A 17,072-nucleotide genomic window follows, 5' to 3' on the forward strand; every position below is an offset into this window, starting at 1 on the left:
GCCGCCGGTCGCGCGCACGCAGGCGGCGTCGCGGGGCGGGGCGCGCACGGTGAGTCGGCCACCACCTGCGCACGCGCGCGGACGCATGTACGCACGCGCGGACCCGGCCGACTCGCGCTACGGAAGCCGAATGGGCGGCACCACGTGACCACCCGGGTGGGCCACGCGCCGCGGCCAGGGGCGAGGCTACGTTGCTAGGAAACGGGGCGGGGCCTGCGAGACCCGGCGGGGGCCAGCTGTCCTTCCAAGTTTAAGATCTTAACTTTACGCTCAAAGTGTAAATTGCTCAACTTATGTGTACTTTGCCATAGTGCAAAAAATTTAAAAAGAATCGAGGGAGGCGATGGGGATCCCTGTGAACAGCTGGGATGTGTCCCCTGGGGTGAGGCTGCCAGATTTAGCAAATAAAAATAGCTGGACAGCAGTTAAATTTGAGTTTCAAGCAGAGAATGAGTAATTTCTTAGTGTAAGTGTCCCGTGCGATGTTTGAACACAGTTTTGCAAGGAAAGTATCACCATTTACCTGATTCAAATGTAACTGGCCGTCCTGTATTTGGCTGGAACACCTACGCTGAGGTCCCCGTGTTTTACAACAAATACTTCTAAAAATGACAAAATACTTTCAAACAAAACCAGGGTATGCAGTCTTTGTGACCTTGGATTAGGCAATGGTATCTTACATATGTCACCAGAAGCACAAGCAACAGCAACAAAAAATCAGATAAATTGGAATTCATCAAAATTAAAAACTTTTGTGCTTCAGAGAAGAAAGTGAAAAGACAACCCAAGGAATGGGAGAAAATACTGGTAAATCATGTATCTGATAAGGGACTTGTATCTAGAATATATAAAGAACACTTACAACTCAACTCTTTTTTTTTTTAACTCAAGTTAAAAAAAAAAAATTTATTTATTTGGCTCCGGCATGGGGGATCTTCGTTGCCGTGCGTGACGTCTTCGTTGCGGCGTGCAGGATCTTTTTTTTTTTATTGCGGCTTGTGGGATCTTCATTGTCGCATGTGTGCTCCTAGTCGTGGCATGCAGGATCTAGTTCCCTGACGAGGGATGGAACCCGGGCCCCCTGCATTGGGAGCGTAGAGTCTTAACCACTGGACCACCAGGGAAGTCCCTTAACTCTTAAAAAGGACAAATAACCCAATTAAAAAATGGACAAAGGATCTGAAAACACATTTCTCCAAAGAAGACATGCAAATAACATTAGCACATGAGAAGTTGCTCAGGGGAAGGCAGGCAGAAACCACAGTGAGACACCACTTCACACCCACCACGATGGCCCTCATCAGAAGGGCAGAAAATAACAAGATGAGGAAGTGGAACCCTGGGCAGGGCTGGTGAGGAGGTGAAATGGTGCACCTGCTCCTCAAAAGGTTAAACGGAGTGACCACCTGACCCAGCAATGCCAGTCCTAGGTGTGTGCCGCAGAGAACTGAAAACTCACATCCATACAGAAACTTCCACTGCAATGTTCACAGCAGCACAACAGCCAAAAAGTGGAACAGCCCGAATGCCCATCAATGCGTGAATGAATAAAGAAAATGTGGTCCCTCCACACACGGGAATGTCACTCGGCCAGGAAAAGGGGTGAAGCCCGGACACTCGCTACCACGTGGACGGACCCTGAGAGCACGATGCTCAGTGAGAGAAGCCGGACACAGAAGGACACACGATGTGTGATTCCATTGATGGGAAACGTCCAGGACAGGCAGATCCACAGGGACAGAGAGTGGGTTCGTGGTTGTCGGGGCTGGGGAGGGGGAGGGGTGACTGCTCATGGGGACGGGGCTGCTGTTTAGGGTGATGGAATGTTCTAGAACTGATTGTGATGCTGAGTGCTCAACTCTGTGAATGTACCAGAACTGTTTACGCTTTCGTGGGTGAATTGTACGGTATGTGAATCATCTCAATTAAAAAATGGGGTGATGTCGATCAGGGGGCACCGCTTTAGATGAGGGGCCAGGTGGCCTCTTGGAGGTGACAACATTGGAGGTGACACGTGTATGAGGAGGGGCAGCAGCCCCTGGAGGGCTGAGCTGTGAGTCTGGGAGCAGCCTGTCGGGGGCAGCGGGAGGCAGCTGGAGGAGGAGCCTGGGCAGAGCCGGCTCACGGCCAGGGATCCTGGAGGAAAAGGCTGGAAGGGTGTGGCAGAGGGGCCAGGACAGAGGCCTCTCCTCCTGGAGATTCACTGGCAGGCTCAGCAAGGCTGCACGGAGCGGGGTCGAGAGAGACGTGCAGGAGGAGCGGGGCAAGCGGCCAGCTGGCCTCAAAGCACCTCCGGGCCTGGGCGGATCTCCGTGCCCCCGTCGGCCCAGAGCCGGGCTGAGGGCGGATCTCGTGGGAAATCGTGGGGTTGCCAGAACACAGTGGTGCCTCCCTGCCCCCTCCCTCCTCAGCTGGGTCCTGGCCCCAGCCGGGTCAGTAGGGTCCCATGTCCCCTTCTGCTTCTAAGAAGAGGCCTTTCAGGATCAGCCCAGGCAAGGGTGGCCAGATTCAGCAAATAAAAACACACGACACCCAGTTACATTCGAATTTCAGATTTGCAAAAAATCACTAATTATTTAGTATAATATATCCCACACACTATCTGCTGTATACTTACACTAAAAACAATCTGTTGTCTATCTGAAATTCAGATGTCATTGGTTGTCCTGCAGCCCTGTGTTCCACGGGGCACCTCTGACCCTGCCTGTCGAAAGCAGCCGATCCGGTCACCCTTAACTCTCCTCTTCGCCCCCCCAACACTCTGTCCTTGTGTGCACCCCGTGCACACCTCGTGCTCCTTGCCGGCTGTGCGTGCGCGCAGGGACACGCACAGCCGGCAAGGCCTGGGCTTGCGGGCGCCCCTAATTGGCCATGGGAGAGCCAGGATCCTCCCTGGGTCTCCCCCACTGGCCTCTGAGGCCTGCGGGCGCCCTGGGAGCGGTCCAGAGATCCACAAACAGAAGGGCAAGGAAAGCGCCTCCCAGCTCTGCTGTTGGCACAGACGGACCACCGCTGGCTCTAGCCAGGCAGGAAGAAGGAAGAGCCAAACTCCTCCCTGGGGCCCGGCCCCGCTGACCCTCGGGCCTCAGCGCCCTCACCTCCCCCACGCTTGGCTCCAGCCTTGCTGGCACTGTCCCTGGCCCGAGCCTTTGCCTGGCTGTGCCTGTCACCCGGCACGCCTTCCCGGGTCTCCGCCCGGCCCTTCCCACCTGGCCCTGGCTGCCCCCGAGCCGTCCTTTCTCCTGGCCTCATATTCAGGACACCAGCCACTGTCCCGTCCCTGGATGTCTGCTTTGGTTTGTTTGCTTTCTACTTCTTCCTATGAAACGTTTTGAACGCAAAGAAGACAAGGGGAGAGAAAACATGAGGGTTTTATTCTCTGTCACACCCATCTGTCCATTGCTAAAATGTTCCAGCTTAAGGTTTCTGTTTTTTTAAAAAATTAATTAATTAATTAATTAATTAATTTTTGGCTGTGTTGGGTCTTTGTTGCTGCCTGCCGGCTTTCTCTAGTTGTGGCGAGCGGGGGCTACTTTTCCTTGTGATGCGCGGGCTTCTCATTGTGGTGGCTTCTCTTTGTTGCAGAGCACGGGCTTCAGTAGTTGTGGCACGCGGGCTCAGTAGTTGTGGCTCGCGGGCTCTAGAGCGCAGGCTCAGTAGTTGTGGCGCACCGGCTTAGTTGCTCCGCGGCATGTGGGATCTTCCCGGACCAGGGCGCCAGCTCGAACCCGTGTGCCCTGCATTGGCAGGCGGATTCTTAACCACTGCGCCACCAGGGAAGTCCCCAGCCTAAGGTTTTCAGTGCATTTTTCTGAGAGAGTGGAGTTTGAAATCCAGCCCTTCCCCAGGTGGTGACTGGTGGTGAGGGTGTGGATTTTATGCTGAGGAGCCCTGGGAGGGATCCGAGCAAGGGAGGGTCTTAGTCTTCTATCTTCCTTGTGTTGTAGATGGGTCCGGGGCTGGGGGGAGAGGGTCCTGGGCAGGGAAGGCGTGGAACTGAGGGTACAGGATGGTGCAGTGGTTGCTTCCAGACCTGAGAATGGGGCCTTCCTTATTTGGAAAAAATGTCTTTGCAGATGTAACTAAATTAAGGGTCTTGACATGAGCTCATCTTGGATGAGGATGGCCCTGAATCCAATGACCTTATAAGAGACAGACACAGGGACTTCCCTGGTGGTCCAGTGGTGGAGACTCCGCCTTCCAATGCAGGGGGTGTGGGTTTGATCCCTGGTCGGGGCACTAAGATCCCACATGCCTCAGGGCCAAAAAACCAAAACGTAAAACAGAAGCAATATTGTAACAAATTCAACAAAGACTTTAAAAATGGTCCACATCAAAAAAAAATCTTTAAAAAATAAAAATAAAATAAAAAATTGGAGACAGACTCAGAGGAGAAGCCACGTGAAGATGGAAACAGAGGCTAGGGTGATGGGACCACAGGCCCAGGACACCAAGGACCGTGGGCCACACCAGGAGCTGGGAGGGGCGGGAAGGACCCCCCCCCACCGGAGCGAGCACAGCCCTGCCCACACCCCGTCTCAGACTTGTGGCCTTCAGAACCGTGAGAACATAATTTCTGCTATGTAAGCAGCCCAGCTTGTGGCGCTCTGCTGCAGCGGCCCCAGGAGATGGTACAGAGGGTCGGGTGGTCGGTTCCTTTAGCGCTGGGGTTGACTGACGTGGCCGGTGGGCCGCCCGGTGGTGGTAGGGTGGGCAGGGCGGACGCCAAGCTGGGAGCCAGGGAGGCTCCCTGCAGGCTGGGGCCAGTCCAGCTCCGGCTTCAAGGGCAGACACGCCCGGGAGGGATTTACAGAAGCTGCTGCCCTCTGACCTCCTTTGGCTTCTCCTCCTTAACTACTGCTCTCCCTGGAAAAGTGACAGGCAGTTCCCCCAGATGAACGTGGCCGGGGGCTGGTGATCTTTCCTAGCGAACAAGTCCGATAGGTAAAAACAGGACAAAACAAAACAGAACAAAGCATCTGAAAGTGAGAGATGATCCAGCCTCCCCTCAGCCTTCCCCGCCGAGATGGCGGAGAATTCAGAGATTCTCTCCCTGCACAGTTGTGATGCACAATGTCCTGAACATCTGGGGCGCTGCTGTCAACGGAAACCCTCCCTGGGCCTCGTGGGGGCTGAGCTTTAAGGTGTCCTGGCGTTTCAAGGTTTCCTCACCCTGTTTGCTGATGTCTTTGTCCTGGTGGAACAAGGGGAGGGTTCTTTGTTTCTCAACAGTTTATTTTGAGAAGTCCTCAAACCTACAGAGGCACCCTGGGGACAGCAGCCCCCTGCACCTGGATTCTCAGCCAGGGGCCTTGGCCACGTTTGTGCCCCAACCCCTTCCTCTGTCTCTGTCTCTCTCTGTCCCTCTCTCTCTGTCTCTCCGTCTCTGTCTCTGTGTTTCCCTCTCACATTTTCCAGAACCATTTGCGCGTGAGGACACCACCGCCTTCACCCTAAGACGCGACACGAAGGCTGGGATCCGAAGACCCATCTGAGGTCTCCCTGTAAATTAATGTTGGATCTTCCCTGCGGTCCAGTCTCCCTGAAGGCCCCAACCTCAGCCCTTATGGCAATTTTTTCCCAGGCCCTGGGGACACTGCATTGAGCTGTCCTGTTGCTCTCCTGGCCCTTATTCCAGGACACAACACAGTTGCTGTGAGCGGCCAGGTGTAGGGTTGGTTTTGGGAAACACATTCCCTGCAGTGTTCCTCTCCCACCATCCCCCAACCCCCAGCCGGTCAGCTGAAACCGGCAGAGACCAGAGCCCCCGCCCAGCCAGAGCCCCCGCCCAGCCCTGCCACTCGCTCGTGCCCTTTGACCCCCTGTGGTGGTGCCCTGGTGCCCTGAGTCCCCCAGCATGTCCTGCTGCCAGTGCCTCACTCTGTCCCTTTAAGGCTCTCAGGTTCCTGCTCACCTGGGCGTGGGGTGGGGCTCAGCTGGGCGAGAGGCAACAGCTGTGGACGAAGATAAGCTTCCCCCTCCAGGGCGCCGGGCCTCCAAACACCGCCTGGCCTCCACTGATCTCCGTCCAGCTGGAGCCACCCCAGGTCCCTGCCGCCGGCCCTCCCCCCTCCCAATCAGGGACTTACTGGAGGATGGCGCAGATCCCTGCAAACTGCAGCGTCCGGTGGCCCTGGTGGCGGTGTGATGCCGAAATCCTTCCACAGCTGAACTGCGGGAAGGCGGCGGCCAGAGAGGGCAGCCGCGCACCCACAGCAGCCAAGGGCGCCGGGACAGCCCACGTGTCCCTCGACGGATAAATGGACAAATGCCATGTGGTTCCTCCACACATGGGAATGTCACTCAGCCTGAAAAGGAGAGAAGCCCTGACACTCGCCACCATGTGGACGGACCCTGAGAACACGAGGCTCAGTGAGAGAAGCCAGACACAGAAGGACACACAGGGTGTGACTCCATTGACGGGAAACGTCCAGAACAGGCAGGGAACGTGCAAAGTGCCAACCGTGCCAGCTCTAGGGGTGGGGGATACCGCCGCTCTCTGCAGGGTCTTCAGCTTTTCTGCAGGCTGGAAGATGCACACAGGAAAGGCTGGGGTGCGTCCAGTGGGGTCAGATGCTCAGCCCTCTCCCTTTGCTGGGGTGCGGTGAGTGCGGCGCTGGCTTTGTGAGGCCCCAAACCTTCAGAGACAAGCCGAGGCCCCTCCATCGGGGCTCCCCAACCCCGCATGCTGCCATGGGGGGCTCACCATCTGTGGGGCATCCCGGGCACCGTGGGGTGTGGAGCGGCCTCTCTGGCCCCATGTTCTCAACGCTGGAGCCCCCAAGTCCTAGGGACCACAGACGTCCCCAGTTGTGGCCCCGTGTCCCTGGGACAGAATTGCCCCAGGTGAGACCCCTGGTCTGCAGGAGCGTGGAGATGTGAGCGGGGTGCTCGATGGAACACCCCGTGGGAATGGTGTGGATGGCCAGGCGGGAGGACTGTCACACTTGGTGTTGAGGGAAGGACCCGGGCACAGAGCAGCATCCTCGGGGGCACACAGCAGGCAGGACCCATCTCGGGGATGGGAATCCGGCAGTGGGAATCTTGCTGGGGAGGGGGCTTGGGGGGCTCCTGCTCTGTCTGTCGACCTAGGCGCTGGTTACACAGGGGTGTTTGCCTGGGGTGTTTGTCAAGCACCCAGCAATCCTCTTATGCCCAGAGGACGCCGTCCTGAAGATTTAACTCAGTTCTGACCCTCTCTGCCCAGAGTCAGTGCAGACCCCCAGGTTACAGGCCAGCCCCACAGGTCTGCCCCCACCCCACACACCCATCCCAAGTCCACCATGTCCCCTGAGCTTCTACCTGACCAGCTATTGGGGTTCCTGCCACCCATCTCCTCGGGTTTGATTAACTTGCTAGAGCAAACAAATGGGACCTGATTAAACTTAAAAGCTTTTGCACAGCAAAGGAAACCATCAACAAAACGAAAGACAGCCCACAGAACGGGAGAAAATATTTGCAAACGAAGCGACCCACAAGCGATTAATCTCCAAAATATACAATCAGCTCATGTGGCTCAATATAAAAAAAACAAACAACCCAATCGAAAAATGGGCAGAAGATCTAAATAGACATTTCTCCAAAGAAGACCTACAAATGGCCAACAAGCACATGAAAAGATGCTCAACACTGCTAATTATTAGAGAATGCAAATCAAAACTACAATGAGGTGTCACCTCACACCAGTCAGAATGGCCATCATCAAAAAGTCTATAAATAGTAAATGCTGGAGAGGGTGTGGAGAGAAGGGAACCCTCTCGCACTGCTGGTGGGAATGTAAATTGGTGCAGCCACTATGGAGAACAGTATGGAGGTTCCTTAAAAAACTAAAAATAGAGTTGCCATATGATCCAGCAATCCCACTCCTGGGCATATATCCAGACAAAACTCTAATTCGAAAAGAAACATGCACCCCTGTGTTCATAGCAGCACTGTTTACAATAGCCAAGACATGGAAGCAGCCTAAATGTCCATTGACAGAGGCATGGGTAAAGAAGATGTGGTACATATACACAGTGGAATATTACTCAGCCATAAAAAGAATGAAATAATGCCCTTTGCAGCAACTTGGATGCAACTAGAGATGATCATACTAAGTGAAGTAAGGCAGACAGAGAAAGACAAATACCATATGATATCACTTATATGTGGGCTCTAAAAAAATGATACAAAATGAACTTATTTACAAAACAGAAACAGACTCACAGACATAGAAAACAAACTTATGGTTACCAAAGGGGCAAGGTGGGGGGGGGGATAAATTAGGAGTTTGGGATTAACAGATACACACTACTATATATAAAATAGGTAATCAACAAGGACCTACTGTATAGCATAGAGAACTCTGCTCAATACTCTGTAATAACCTATATGGGGAAAGAATCTAGAAAAGAATGGATATGTGTATATGTATAACTGAGTCACTTTGCAGTATACCTGAAACTAACACGACATTATAAATCAACTCTACTCCACTATAAAATAAAAATTAAAAAAAAAATTTGCTAGAGCAGCTCACGGAACTCAGGGAAGCACCTACCCCTGTTTTCCAGTTTATTCCATAGTAAGGGGCATGACCAAGGATACAGATGAGCAGATGAAGAAGCATAGAGGGTGGGTCCAGAGGGTACCCAGGGGGTGGGGTGCGCCCCCTCTCGGCCCACGTGTGTCCTGGGCACGTCACATCTCTTTGTTCCAGAGTTTTCCTGGGGCTGGGTCTACCGCCCCCTCCTTTCCCTGCCTCCCTACCCCAGGCTGGCAGGTGGGGCTGGAAGTGGCTTCTAGCCCCGTCCCTCAGGTTGAAAGGTGTGGTTGAAGGGGGCTCATTGACATAAACTCAGGTGTGGTTGAAAAGGGCTCATTACGAGGGTTTTAGGAGCTCTTTGCTGGGACTGGATGAGGGCCAAATGTGGATATCGCAGTTTGGTTTGTGGAAGGAAAGTCATTGGGCTGTTGTAACCTGGGTGCATTCTGTACACAGGTGACACCTCCATAAACAGTTAAATGTTAACGAGGCACTTGCCTCTCCCAGACCCATCAATCTTGGGATGGGTTATCCAATCATGAGAAAAACATCAGAGAAAAAAAATCTCCAGAGAGGGCTGCTCTCCAAAACCCCTGACCTGTGTCCCCACCCCCAACTGCCCAGGGCATCAAACGAGGCACGTCTGAGAAACCGTCACAGCCCAGAGGGGTCCCAGAGAGGCCTGAACATCTCAGGGTACCCTGAGGGGTCCTGGAGCCTAGAGGACTTCAGGGGAACCCGAGGAGATGTGAATAAATTATGGGCTTCGGTTGAGAATAATGTATCAAGATTGGTTCATTGTGACACGTATCATGATAATAACCATGTCTACCAAAGGGGAAGGGACACCCGGGGACTCTGTGCTATCTTCATCGCTTTTCTGTAAATATAAAACTGTTCTGAAAAATAAAGTCTATTAAAAAAAAAAAAGATAAAGAAGCTTTAGCAGTTTGGAAAAGAAGAGAGAGAGCTGGTCTCCGTCTTCCTCCTCCTCCTTTTCATCCTTCCTCTCTCTGGCTCTGAAATGAAGATGGCAAGGGTTTCCTAAAGCATCTGAACACTTTGCAGGAGGCCTGGAACTCAGTCTGTGCTCAGTAGACAAGAAATTCTGGTGCCATCACCAAAGGGGAAAAGCCCTTGCCTTCTGATGGGCAAACTCCACTTCTGGGCCCATAGCCCAGACAAGCAGATACGGGCGGCAGGTGCGGGCCGGGAGCTGCTCCCCGGCCTGGGCTGAGGCAGTGCCGGGCTGGCTGCCTGAGCGGTGGCCTTTCCTGCTTAGAAAACCCTCAGATGAGGACGGAAGGCACCAGAGGCAGTTACTTCCTGGGAAAAAGGTTATCGACGGATGACGTGGGGCACTTTTTTCCCTTGGCGGCTTTTTGTCCCTTTAACTTCTCGCCCATGTGCTGTAGTAACTATGCAAAAGCTCCATTCAAGACAAGCCTGGGAGGGGCTGAGCGATCTTCTGGGGTCAGGGATGTGAATGCTGCAGGGCTTGGGTTGCTCACATCTGTCCTTGCTGTCGGAGCAGCAAATCCTTGAGTGAGATTTGTGCATTTCACCGCGTAGGAGGGAGAGACAGGGCACTAAATAAGCCCTGCAATCCCGGCCGTGTCCCCACAGGGCAGTGTCTGTCTGCTGTGAGATGCAACAAAGCCAGATGGACGGACGGACGGACAGTGGACCAAGAAGCAGGCACATCACCTGCTCCTGGCAGAACCTGCATGGTGGGCATCTAGGTGTTCAGTGTGCAGTTATTTCAACGTGGCTGTGTGTTGGAGGTTTTCATAGTAAAAGTAAAAGATTCTGCTGGAAAACAGCAGTTCCACAAACTGTTCAACAGAGAGTCACCACATGGCCCAGCAAGCTCTCCCTCATCGGTGCACGCCCGGGAGAACTGAAAACACACGTCCACACACGCGCCTGTGCACCCATGGCCACAGCAGCCAGGGTGGAAACAGCCCAGGTGTCCACGGACAGGTGAGCAGATACACACACATGTCCCTCCACACCCGGGAACGTCACTCAGTAGCCCTGACACTCGCTACAACGTGGACAGACCTTGAGAACACGATGCTCCGTGAGAGAAGCCAGACGCGGACACACAGGGTGTGATTCCATTGATGGGAAACATCCAGAACAGGCAAATCCACAGAGACAGAGAGTGGGTTCCTGGTTGTCAGGGGCTGGGGGAGGGGATGGGGTTGTTTTGGGGGTGATGGAATGTTCTGGAACTGGACAGAGGGGCTGGTTGCACAACCCTGGTAATGTACCGAAAACCACTGCATTACACACTTTTCAAAAGGGTGAATTGTATGGCATGTGAATTATATCTCAATAAAGGCGGTACCAAAATAAAAAAGAGAGGGGGAAGAAGATCCCTGGCTGCTTTCTCAGTGTCTCCCTCTGGCTCCCCAGTGCCCAGCCCACCCCCTGCCAGAGGGAATCTGGCTTCAGAACCCAGTGGCCAGTGCTGCTCCCTGCCAGCGCCCTTGGGGCCCTCGCCAGCTGCTGGGCTGCCTGGGAAGCCTCAAACCTGCAACCCCTGTTTTGCAAATGGGGAACCCTCATCCCCCCGGCCCCCGCCGCATGAGGCAGAATCCAGGCTGGCTCATGCCATTTCCTTATTACAGTTTATTGGTCCCCTGACACATGCAGGCCCCCGGCCGCCCCTCCCTGCAATCCTGCTGGCGCACAGGAGGGGAGTCGGGCCATCTCTGGAGGGTCGGGTTAGGGAGGTGGGCCGCTAGTGGCCGATGATCTTCTTGATCCAGGACGTATAGGGGGCCACGGCGGTGGCCACGGGGGGTTTGAAGATGTCGGTGCAGACCTTAGAGCTGAAGGACAGGATTCCAGCCACTTGGCCTCTGCTGCACATCACGGGTCCTCCCGAGTCCCCCTGCCAAGGCAACAGAGCACCGGTCACCTTGCTGCCCGCTGCGGCAGGTGGGGGTGGGAGGCTGATTCCAGAGCAGAGACCCCTGCCCCCATCTCCCTGCGCCCTCCCTCCCCCCACCTCCTTCATTCCCTCCTCCCTTCCTTTCCTTTTAACCCTCTTTGCGCCTTCTTCCCACCGCAGGGCCTTTGCACATGCTCTACCTATGCCCTGATCTTCCTGGGTGCTGGAGTTCAAACCCCAGCTCTGCCGCCGGCTATGTGACCATGGGCAACCTCTCTGTGCCTCAGTTTCTGCACTTGAAAAATGGGCTCACGCTCGTGCCAACCTTCAGGACCCCCAGGGAATGGAGGGAGCAGGGCCCGGGGAGAGTTGGGGCTTGCCTGGGTGCCCAGCTGCTGGCCGATGAGGCGCTCCCCCACCCCAGCGCCCTCACCTTGCAGGGGGCCTGGTTCTTGGAGTGGGCCGCCAGGCAGATCATGCGGGGGCTGATGCCACCGTGCCAAAACCGACTGTTGTTGCACATCTTGGCATCCAGCACATGCATGTCCAGCTCCTGCAGCGCCCTGGCCAGCTGCCCACCCTGGTGGGTCAGACCCCAGCCAGCCACGCTGCACCGCGCTCCTGCGGCCACTGCCTGGCGTCCTCGGGGCAAGGCCAGGGGCCGGATGGTCTTGCTGGGCTTCACCTTCCCATCCAGCTACAGGGACAGAAAGGGGCAGGTGAGTGGGGGAGGGGACCCTGGGGGAGGGGACCTTGGGGGAGGGGAACACTGGGGGGGGGCGATGAGGTAGGGGATCCTGGGGGAGGGACAGTGGGGAGGGGACCCTGGGGGAGGGGAACACCACACTGGGGGAGGGGACCTGGAACTACCATTTCTCCCACTGGCAGCACCTTAACCAGCGCGAGGTCATTCTTCAGATGGGGGGCTGGCTTGTATTCGGGGTGCAGGACCACCTCCCTGATGCGGCAGGTAAGGCCAGGGTCTCCGAGCACGTGGAGCCCCAGCACCAGCCTCAGCAGCTGTGTCCTGCGGGCACAGGATTAGGGTGTGGGCAGCAGCCCTGCAGCCTCAGGGGCACTTGGTGTCCCGCACCCCCTCACCCGGCCTCTCTCACCCCCTCACCCGGCCTCTCTCTGCGGTCCTTCCCCCTGCTCCTGCTCAGTCCGTTCTTCTCCCCACCTCCTCCAGGAAGCCTTCCCTGCTCCCACCCCTCCCCAGACTCGGCCCGGCCAGGGGCTTGTGCTGTGTGTGTCTTAAAAATGCTGACCCTCCCTGCCCCCACCATCAGCCTGGGGCTCCAGACAGCGCTTATGTTATGCCTCAACATCAGTGATTTGTTCAGAGGCTGGCAGTGACCTAGCTGGGCCCATCGGTACCTATCCTCATAAACTTGCCCAAACTAGAGAGGAAGAAGCTCTTTTTACAGGACTTAAGGGGGCCCATTCTTGCCACCATGGGAGAGAGCCTGCCTGATAATGTGGCCAAGGGGCAAGACAGCAGAGTTGAGAGACAGGCAAGCTTTTGAGCGCCTCATGGGAGCACCTGGATCAAGCCATGCCTGAAGGCTGCCTCCTCTTAGCGTTTTCAGTTACATGAACCAACAGATCCCTTTTGGTTATTTCACCCAGTTTGATCTGTGGTCTTTGTTACTGGCCAGACCAGAGGTAGGGCAGCTCTGGGATGGGTTTATTTGGTGGCTTCACAATGGCATCAGGGACCCAGGTTCCTCTCTGTGTTGGCCCTGCCACCCTCATAGACCAGCTCTGTCCACATGGCCACAGGTGGGAGATACACTCCTGGGTGTCACAAGGGGCCTGACTCTGTCCACTTGGAAGGTGCTTTGTTGTAGCAGATAAACCATCCCCAGGAATCCTCACAGCCTAATGTCACATACACACGCCTAAGGTCAATGTCACATACACAGGCCTCAGCAATCACTGCAGAGGGGAAGGGGACCCCCCTACAATGCTACAATTGGCTTAAATCTCTCAGGTGAGAGTGGGGACGACAGGATAGATTTGGGGACACCTGGGGGATGGGGGTGGGGCAGGACAGGGTCACTCACGGATGGGTCAGGCAGTGGGCAGCTGTCAACACCCACTGCCGGTGCACGAGGACCCCCCCACACAGGTGGGAGCCGGATTTCTGCAGCGAGACCATGTATGGGTGTGAGTTGGGGGCAGCCTCTCGACCCCCAATGATGTGGGTCTCAAACGTGTTGCCTCCTGGGGATGGGGAGAGAAAAAGCCAGGTTAGGGCTGGGTGCCCCACCCCTGCCATGACCCTGCAACTACAGCTCTGTAGCCCTGGATGGAATGTTCTGGAATTAGACTATGGGGTTGGTTGCACAACTCTGAATGCGCTGAAATTCTCTGAATTGTATCCTTTAAATGGGCAAATTGTACAGTATGTGAATGACATCTCAATAAAGCAGCTATAAAAATTGTTCTAAAACCAATCATGAATTAAAAGGATAAAAAGTGCTCTAATGTGAATCAGCTCAAAATCTTCCTGGGATTCCCCATCATGCTTTAAACATCTAAACTCCTCATGACCCACGAGACACACATCAGCTGACCCTGCTTCCTTCACACTCGCCCTCACCCACTCCAGCACTTGGGTCTCCCTGCTGTTCCTCCAGGGCACTGCCCTCGTTCCCACCTCAGGGCCTTTGCATGTACTGTTCTGGAAGCCTGGAGTGCATTTCCCCCAGACATTCCCAAGTCTGGCTGTCTCACTGGTATCGGCTCAAAAGTCTTCTCCTCAGAGACCTCCTCCCCTTACTCAGCTCTGTTCTCTTCCAAGCACTCACCCCACCCTGGTGTTGTATCCCACACACTTGCTCATTTCCTGTCTATTCCCACTAGCCTATGAGTGATGCAAGGACAGGCTCTGTGCCAGTCTTGTTTACAACAGGTCTAATACAATATATGCTCAGCAAATAAGGAAGCATGAGTGGATGGATAGATGGATGATAGATGGATGATGGGTGATGGGTGATGGATGGATGATGGATGGATGGATGATGGATGGATGACTGAAGATGATGGATGATAGATGGATGATGGATGGATGGATGGATGATGGATGATGGATGGATAGAACAAAGGAAGGAAAGAAGGGAGGGAGAAAGGATATGGGTGGATGGTTGGGTCCCTATCCTGCTGGGTCACCAACTGATCACAGAACTATTGTCATCCAGCCAGGCCAGAAGAGTGGGATGCCCACCACCACCGTCCTTCCATCTCACGCCGCCAGGTGCTGGTTCTGGCCAAGCATTCATGATTTGGGGAGGCAGGCAGCTGGGGCTCAAATTCCAGCTCCGTCACTCCCCGCTGGGCAGTCCTGGCTAGGCTGCCTCACTCTCTGGGCTGTGTCTCCTGCCCCTGCAAGCTGGAGTTGTGTATAAACATACGTAGCACACCCTGCCTCCTGCGTGCTGCTGGGGGGCAAACAGCCTGCATCTGCCCCATGTCCTGTGACTCCAGCTCGAGGGTGAGGTGAGGAGCACGCTCTATCCTTAGAGCCCCAAAGTCTCCCCTCAAGACAACTACAAGGGGAAATGCTTGATTTCACTTTGGAGAAGCCCGGTGAACCTCAGCTTCTCCAAGCGGCCGAGGGGATCCACCAGGACAGGGCGAACACAGCCCCCTCCGTGGTTCCTGTGGAAACTGCACCACTGGAGCCCAGTCTGGGGACGCAGCTGACAGGCCCGCACTGGCCAGAGGACCTGGGGGACATGGAGACGCTTCCAGAGCGCAGGGACCGAGGACAGCAGGACGACGCAGTGACCCACAGAGGACCCCGTGGCGACAGTTGGAATAAGGTCTGTAGGTGGGCAGATAGATGCTGAGAATCTACCAGTCACATAAGGGGATGTCTTTGTTCTCAGAACACTCGCTGGAGCGCTTAGGGGTGAGGGGCAGCACGTCTGCAGCCCACTCTCAAAGGGCTCAGAAAAAGAATGATAAACATACCTATTTATATTTTACACACACACCCAGGGGCGGGATGTGAGCAGAGGGGATGATAAAGCAACTGAAGCGAAGTGTTTACAACGAGGAATTTAGGGAAGAGAAGATGGACGTTATCTGCATGATTCCCTCGACTTCTCTGTAAGAGCAGAATTAAGTCAAAAGGAAAAGAATGTAAAATATCTGTCCTCATGGGGCCTCTCCTCTGCCCCAAGGCCTCGACTCGCCCTCAGGCTTCACTTAGAAGAAGTCCTAACAGCTATTGGAGATAAAACTCACAGACCCTCAATCCACCTGCTAAACTTTCAAAGCCTCCACTGCACTGAGCTGTGAGATGATCACCTCAGGAAGGGACCCCGCGCCATTAGCAGCCCTCTTCACACTTTTTTTTTAAATGCTTTTTTTTGTCTCACTTTTTAAAAAATTGAAGTATAGTTGATTTACAATGTTGTGTTAGTTTCAGGTGTACAGCAAAAAGTCATTTAGTTATAGATATATATTCTTTTTCAGTTTCTTTTCCGATTTTAGGTTATTATAAGATATTGGATATAGTTCCCTGTGCTAAACAGTGGGACCTTGTTGTTCATCTCTTTTATATATAGTACTGTGTATCTGTTAATCCCAAACTCCTAATTTATGCCCCCCCCATTTTTTTTTTTTCCCCACGCCTTGAGGCTTGTGGGATCTTAGTTCCCCAACCAGGCATTGAACCCAGGCCCCGGCAGTGACAGCGCCAAATCCGAACCAGTGGACCACCAGGGAAGTCCCACATCCCTCCCATTTAAAAAAATTTTTATTATCTTCTCACTAGGTCATCCACGTGCCCCGCACAAAACTGTTGGGGGAAAGTGAAACTCCTTCCCTCCCTCCATGCCTCCCAGCTCTGGAGCCTCCTTCCAGAAATATTCCAGCAAAAGGGAATGGATTCTCACATACTGTCAGAAAAGAAACCCCCAGGACAGCGGGCATCCTCGGCCTTTTGCTCTTTGCTTACCCCACAATGTCTTTTCAAGGCTGTTTCAAGGAAAGCCGCCTTGTGCTTTTGGGGCAGCCAACATGTCTTCAGTGGGGTCCCTTCTGAGGACGGAGGAGTTGTTTCCAGTCTCTGTTCTGATGCCCCGTGCCCTGTCTCCCACCCCCAGACCCCGGGTGCCACAGCTCTGGGCCTCAGTTTCCCCACCGCGCTCACCTGCCCACAGGGCTCCCAGGACCGCCAGCAGCAGCAGCATTGGGGATCGCGGAGCCTCCATGATGCTGGCCCCGGGCCCCCAGCGCCACCCACACCCACCCTTCCTGTGGGGGAGGTGACATTCACAGCTCTGGCTGGTTCCACCTCACCCCGAAGTGCTTCTGAAAGATACAGACTCTCTGAAGACAGAACCCCATCACCATGATCACACCTCAAAAACTGACGAGAAACCCTCATTAGCATCTCCTGTCACATCATGTTCAAGCTCCCATCTCACACATGGTGTTTTGTGGTTTTAGTGGGATTATCTCCTTGCCCTGTTGTCTTATTGTGGCAAAATACACACACCATAATTCACCATCTTAACCATTTGTAAGCGCACAGCTCAGTGGCACTAAGCACCTTCACATTTTCGTGCAGCCGTCCCCACCATCATCTCTAGAACTTTCTCAACTTCCCAAACTGAAACTGTCCCCATGAAA

General features: G+C 54.3%; 1 protein-coding gene across 2 annotated transcripts; it reads right to left on the reverse strand.

Moving 5' to 3' along the window:
* Window positions 1-11,270: 11,270 nt before the first annotated feature.
* Window positions 11,271-16,651, reverse strand: GZMM (granzyme M). Of its 2 annotated transcripts, none has more exons than XM_061188922.1 (5): window positions 16,591-16,651; window positions 13,493-13,649; window positions 12,318-12,453; window positions 11,860-12,123; window positions 11,271-11,426 (listed from the first exon to the last, which is right to left on the reverse strand). In XM_061188922.1, exons 1-5 carry the CDS (start codon window positions 16,649-16,651, stop codon window positions 11,274-11,276), a joined length of 771 nt encoding a protein of 256 aa, XP_061044905.1. In that variant the 3' UTR covers window positions 11,271-11,273. The 2 variants fall into 2 exon arrangements, with proteins under 2 accessions (XP_061044905.1, XP_061044903.1); XM_061188920.1 differs by having other exon boundaries at window positions 13,493-13,652.
* Between the last annotated feature and the right edge of the window lie 421 nt (window positions 16,652-17,072).

Source organism: Eubalaena glacialis, chromosome 4 (assembly GCF_028564815.1).
Source record: "Eubalaena glacialis isolate mEubGla1 chromosome 4, mEubGla1.1.hap2.+ XY, whole genome shotgun sequence".
Lineage (NCBI taxonomy): Eukaryota > Metazoa > Chordata > Mammalia > Artiodactyla > Balaenidae > Eubalaena > Eubalaena glacialis.